Below are 6,581 nucleotides of genomic sequence, written 5' to 3'. Positions count from 1 at the left end.
TTGACACACGTGTTCATTCCCATATAGTGAATTGATTTTAATGAGAAATGTAGTTGTTCTGCTTTTTTCCTTATTTAACTCCATTATTTCTTATTCATTGGCCATCCATAAACCAGTCTCTGCATTCAAGGGTGGGGTTTGAGCACAGGCTGGAGATTCAAGCCATGTTTTGAGAAGTTTTACCCCATATCAAGGAAATGGCTACACTGACGGTGATTTTTAAAAATGCCTACATGTCATTTTTAGGGTGACACCTACACACAATTTAAGCATTTTATCCCAATAATCTCGAGTGAAAAAAGCATGACAGTGCTCCTTTAAGAGATGTTAAACACATCAAATTGACCCCAAACATAATAGGAGGGTTAAGCATAGCCTATTGCCAAATGCTGGGAGAAACACTGTGTGTACTTAAATCCACGGGCCTGTATCAATACATTTCAGCCTACTCATGCTCATTCCAAGCAAAGGTGGAGTTTGACTTAGAAGCATGGGGGGGACAACATATAGAAATCCTTGTTCTTGGTTTTGTAATCGCTAGCCTATATTGAGTTTTAGGTGTGTATGGTTTTGTAATGGGAGCTAGCCAACATGCAATTAAATAGCTAACACAGTGTGGGTGTGGGGGGGGTTTGCAATATTTATTGCATCTGTTTTATGTGTTCATGCATTCATCTGAGTGGTGCATTCATAATGGCAACAAAATAGCACAATGTGGCAGCTAAAACCTGTTCTGGGTTGGTTTAAACAATTCATTTTTCAACATCAAACTTGCCCAATGCCAAATGTTTTGATTGACGTGTGGTCAGTTGCGCCATCCAAACCATGCTGATGCAAAGTGGTTTATTTCAGAATACACAGTGACTAAACCTGGTGCAGGCAATGCATATTCCATTTGCATGAGACAAAACTAGAATTACATGTTAGTACATGCATGTTTGCACAGCAAAATAGAGCCCTTTGTGTCTGTTTGTTGCCTTATGTGTTTTTATCTTTTTCCAGGGGAAATAGTTTTTGTCATATACAGTATGTATGTCATAAGACACAATTCTATTAATATATTATTATCATTATTATTTATTCTTCTAGTTCTTGATGAAATATGAGTTATTCTCCATCTGAATGTAAATTTGGAAATGCATTTTTTTTCTGGATGAAAGACAAATGCTTAATGTATTGAATGCATTTAGCACTTTTTCAGCTTAATATATTGTTTGTCAGAACTGCCACATTTTCATCCATTTATTTAATGGTAGAATTAAGCTCTCAACCATCAAAATGGAAAAACACATTTAACGGTTTTTGGATTTTGGAACTGAGACATGCCTTATGCATTTGCAAATGTTAAGACATTTTCATCAAATTTATGAACATTTTTCAAGTATAAAAAAACACTTTGTTAATCTACAATGTAATGATCATTAAAAAAATTAAGGAGATTGTTAGTCTGTGGATAATTTTGCTGTTGAGGAATGAGCTTGAAATATTTTACCAAAAATAATCATTTTGAATGCTTTCCTAAACCAACTATAGTAGAAAGCATAAATAATAGGATTACATGTTGAATTTAAATAAGTCATACAGAAAAGTGTTTCAGTCAACACAGGTGGAATGGAATAATTAACAAATGGATTAATTAGGTTTGACATAATAAAGGGTGTAGAGCATGACAGGAATGCCCCCATAACAATCACAAGGGTCTTTGTAGCCTTTCGCTCATTTTTGTTGTTTTCAGATTGCACATTGTTACAGGCAATGCTGTGAATAGAACGGGCTTGCTTCAGTGCAACATGGAAGATTTTTTTATATATGACCAACATAATGAATCCTGGGATGAAAAAAGAGAGAATGAAACACACTAAACTTGCTGTTTTACCCTGAAACAAAACACAGCCACCTACACAAGCCACATTTTCATAATAAAAATCTCTAGTGCCCAACAAGTTCAGCTCAAGAAATACCATCCCAAATGCAGCAAAAGCAGACACACTCCAGCAGACTAAGATCATGATCACTGTGGCACTAGTGGTGATCTTGGTCCGGTAGTGGAGGGGCTGACAAACTGCATAATATCGATCAATGGAAATAAAAGACAGATTTAACATGGATGCACTGTACAGCATGATATCTGCGCTCATGTGTATTTTACAGAACACATCTCCAAAATACCAGCATGATTCAAGCACTCGCACCATGTAAGGAGGCATGACAACGCTTCCCATAAGCAAGTCAGTCACTGCCAGAGAGAGGATGAGGTAGTTGGTTGGGGTGTGCAGATGTTTGAAGTGAGCAATGGATACGATGACAAGAATATTTCCACACAATGTTATAACAAGGATGACCGTAAAGAAAATTTGCAGTAGAACCCGTATCGCCATTGGATAGATGATCTTCGGGCAAGACTTATTCACAGACTCAAAGCAGAAGTATGAATCTTCAGTCAGTGCTGGTTGACTGAAATTCATCATTTTATATTTTCAGGTATAATGGTTTATAATAAATACACCTATTGGGGGGAAAGAAGCAAAGTAAAAATATGCTCCACTGAGTAGGCAAGCATTCATATCATATTCATGGTATCTACATGATCATTCAAATACATGACGTAAATAAATATCCATTGATAGATATAGATCACATCACTGACATTAAAATGAAATGTCACCTGCATAGCTGGATTCTCCTCAGAAATGTATTTGTTATTATTATATTTCCGCCTCTCACCTCGGTGTTCAATTACAGTAATAATGGTGAGGAAAATATTCTGAGCCGCTAGTCTGTAATAAATGAAGGCTTTGCCAAGTCTTCCCTCACTCAGATGTCTTGTGACAATGTCCACCATGAGTGGAGATGGTTCTGTTTTATACAGTTTGCTCTTGGTCCCACAAAGCTTTAGTGTGGTGCCCATGGTGCTTCCCCTCAGCACCTACGGCAGCCATTGATTTTCCCTATTGTTTTTGTAACTGAAACCTGTAATTGCCTAAATGTTTCCTCATTAGAAACTCTCATGGTAGCTGAATTTAGCTGTTTTTCCAGTGAATATTTTATATTTATTCTTTAAATTCTATACATGTTTGTTATTTCATCATGGTTGTTGAAGAAACATGATTTCTCAACCACCTGGGGCCTGTTCGCACAAACAAGGTTTACTGTGTTAGCTGGACAACTGCACAAAGTAAAACCTGGAACAGCCTTCACTTTAGTCAGGGCAATTATCCGCCTCAGTAATCCTGCTTTGTGGAACAGGTCCTTTGTAAGACAAAGTTCTATTCTAAATCAGAAATCAGATTAGACTACCATACCTTGCATGATCAAATGAGTTGAAGGGACACACTGGGTAATAATTCAAAAGGTCAAATCAAAATTTTCTAAACCTTTGTTTGATGAGTGCAATGTATTCAGAACACTTCAGTTTTTTATTATATTTATTGATATGGTTAGTATGGCTGACTCAGTGGCGCATCAGAATCCCCATTCATCGCCTTGAAAAGTGGTTTGTCTACTTGAAGTGGTTTTTCTACTCATTTGAAGACCTTTCCTAAATACAAGTAGAAAATGTACACTTTTTTTTTTTTAACCAGTATTAGAAGGCTCTCCAACTACACCCCATTCCAATTGCCAAGTTAGTGAGAGAGGATAAAAAAAATGAAAACAAAGGGGCATAGATATGATATCGCTATATCTGACTTTGTCAACTTAGCTACATTTTCTGCTGGGCCATTTCCTCCAGAAATCCACTTTTGTGTTTCTAAGGCATTTTGATTTCCTTTGCTGTCGCTCTTTACTCTTTTTTAGCTAGCTGCCTAATTTCTAGCTAGCTACATAATTATTTTCCTAAGTGAACATACACCATTTTGGTAGGTTATAAAACTCTTCACACATCCCATTATAATTTCCATCAGTTTAGGATGTCTAGAAAAGTTAGTCTTAACACTCTACGTGCTATAGTGTCGTTAACAACATTGTTTGAGCTATTATGGTATGAATTGCAATGGTGCCGATTAGCGAGCTTGTCACTATGATTTTGTAGAACAGTCGTGACTGGGTTGGTAGTCCCTCTAACAATCCATCGTACTATGGTGGTTAAGCAGTGACATTCGTTGTTGTTCGGGAAATGCAACAGTCTCTCTGTTGTATAGTTCTTTTTTCAAGATATTGTGAATCTGTGTGTACAACACATGGTTAACACTCCATTCACATTGTAGGGTAGCTACTCTTAGGTGCTGTGTACGATAATTTCACTCAAACCAAGATATTTCAGGAAAGCCGGGTTTGAATGTTAGGTTAATATTTAGCCTAAGCAACAAAAACAAAAGGGCACAGATACTGTAGACTACAAAGTGGAAGGCCTAGCAGAGTGGGATGATTAACAAGCACTAGGCAACCATGACATTAAAAAGGCTACAAAGGTTTGGCTTCTTATCTATTACTGTGCATAAGTCCATCAGGCAGAGTAGAGTGCTCCCATTTGTTACCTGGTGGTGGTTGCCTGAAAAACAAACCTAACACTGCTATGGAATATCAATAATCTATATTTAAAAAATGAATGAAAGCGAACTGGGAACTTCATTAAGGGCGCAACTTAAATTATGATAATGATAATTATACTTTTTTTATTCTTATTTTAATTAGCATGAAATGTTGCATGCCCATGGAAATTATGGCTATTGTAAATTGTAAAAATATAAATTGAAGTACTCTGATCTTTGATACCAAGCTGCTATCAGAACATGACGAAACTCCGTACTCAGTCTGCACGCTGTGAGACTGATAGACTTTCTGCTCTGATGTATAGTATGTCAGTCCATTACATCCATGTCAGTGTTTCAGGTACTGCTCAGCTACTGTCAGTAATTTATGCATCATTAAAGACATTCAGATTGAATTATTATAATTAAGAATGTATGCCACTCATTCATAATAATTACCAGTCATTCAGTATTATATGTGTTGTGTCTGAACCCTTAACTTTGAAACTTAAAAACTTAACTTCTTGTATGGATTTCGCTTTTGGTCAGTCTCTTTGAGGTTTACCACTTCCCAAAAGGACATACAGTTTAAGTAAGGCAAGAGACTACATAATTTAGCCTGATTGTGTGTTCTAACACCTTTAATTAGCAGGATGCCTGTGAGAGTTAGACGATCATTCCCAGGCTAACCTGGTGCCAGCAGGGCCCCATGATCTCTACATTTATGCACATGTAAGATTTACTAAACAATACCTCACCTGGGTGGCTGATCAAATTGAGCCCGTTTAGTTCCAAGGTGAAGTTGTTTTGGAAAACCAAGGCTTTATTTGCAATAATGGGGCACAGTGGGAGAGCCAATGTACCATGCAAACTGTTTCACTTCTGAAGCAGACAATACCTGTTACTTTAAAGGAGCACTGTCACACTTTTTTTCAGTTGCGTTTATTTGGAATAAATGCTTCAATTATGTGTGTAGGCATTTTCCAAAATATGGGGCAAAACGTCTCAAAACAAACACGTCCAAACACCTGGGTTACACAGGCTGGAGTTTCAAGCCAAATGTCACTGGACGTCAATGACGTCACTGGATGTGTTTGTTTTGACAGGTTTTGCTCAACTGAAAAAAGTGACAGTGCTCCTTTAATGGTTGGCACACCTAGTATTACAGAAAATCATTTGGAAAGATTTTAAATAAATGATAAGGTATATAACTTGTAATACAATGCTAATATAACTTGGCTTTTATTTTATTATTTATTTATTAAATTATTTTGTTACATCTTATTTAATTTTTATTGTATTTTATTTTTGCTGCGGTAAAAATAACTTTTAAATCACAAGGCCTCAAAACTAGTAGAACTATTCTGTGTGCAAGCACTGTATTATATATATATATATATATAGACTTCTACTGCTGTAGCCTATCCAGCAGTTATGATCTGTTCTGTGTTTAGAGATGCTCTTCTGCATACCACTGTTTAATGTGTGGTTATTTGCGTTACTGACACCTTCCTGTCAGCTTTGACCAGTCTGACCATTCTGCTCTGACATCTCTCAGTAACAAGGTGTCTGTCTGCAGAACTGCTGCTCACTGGATTTTTTTTGTTTTTGCACCATTAATTGCAAACTCTAGAGACTAGTGTGCATGAAAATCCAAGGCGACATGGCTCAGGCAGTAAGAGCAGTCGTCTGGCAGTCGGTTCGATCCCCCGCCCGGGCAGTATGGAAGTGTCCCTGAGCAAGACACCTAACCCCCAAATGCTCCTGATGAGCTGGTCGGTGCCTTGCATGGCAGCTAATCGCCGTTGGTGTGTGAGTGTGTGTATGAATGGGTGAATGAGAAGCATCAATTGTACAGTGCTTTGGATAAAGGTGCTATATAAATGCCAACCATTTAGATCGACGGTTTCTGAGATATTCAAACTACCCTGTCTGCCACCAAAGTAACTTATATCACGTTTTTTCTCCATTGTGATGGTTGATGTAAACATTACCTGAAGCTCCTGACCTGTATCTACATGAATGTATGCATTGCCCTGCTGCCACACAATTGGCTGATTAGCGTATGAATATGTAGGTGTAAGTAAAAATGTTGCTAATAATGTGCTTGGT

At 37.3% G+C, this 6,581-nt stretch overlaps 1 protein-coding gene across 1 annotated transcript; it reads right to left on the bottom strand.

Annotated features, from left to right (window-relative positions):
• Window positions 1-1,442: 1,442 nt before the first annotated feature.
• LOC133129828 (trace amine-associated receptor 1-like) lies at window positions 1,443-2,465 on the bottom strand. Its single transcript, XM_061244171.1, has one exon. The coding sequence runs from the start codon at window positions 2,463-2,465 to the stop codon at window positions 1,443-1,445; it is 1,023 nt and encodes a 340-aa protein (XP_061100155.1).
• Window positions 2,466-6,581: the final 4,116 nt, after the last annotated feature.

The sequence above is a fragment of the Conger conger genome, chromosome 5 (genome assembly GCF_963514075.1).
Source record: "Conger conger chromosome 5, fConCon1.1, whole genome shotgun sequence".
NCBI lineage: Eukaryota > Metazoa > Chordata > Actinopteri > Anguilliformes > Congridae > Conger > Conger conger.
This window is presented reverse-complemented; position numbering and strand designations above follow the sequence as displayed.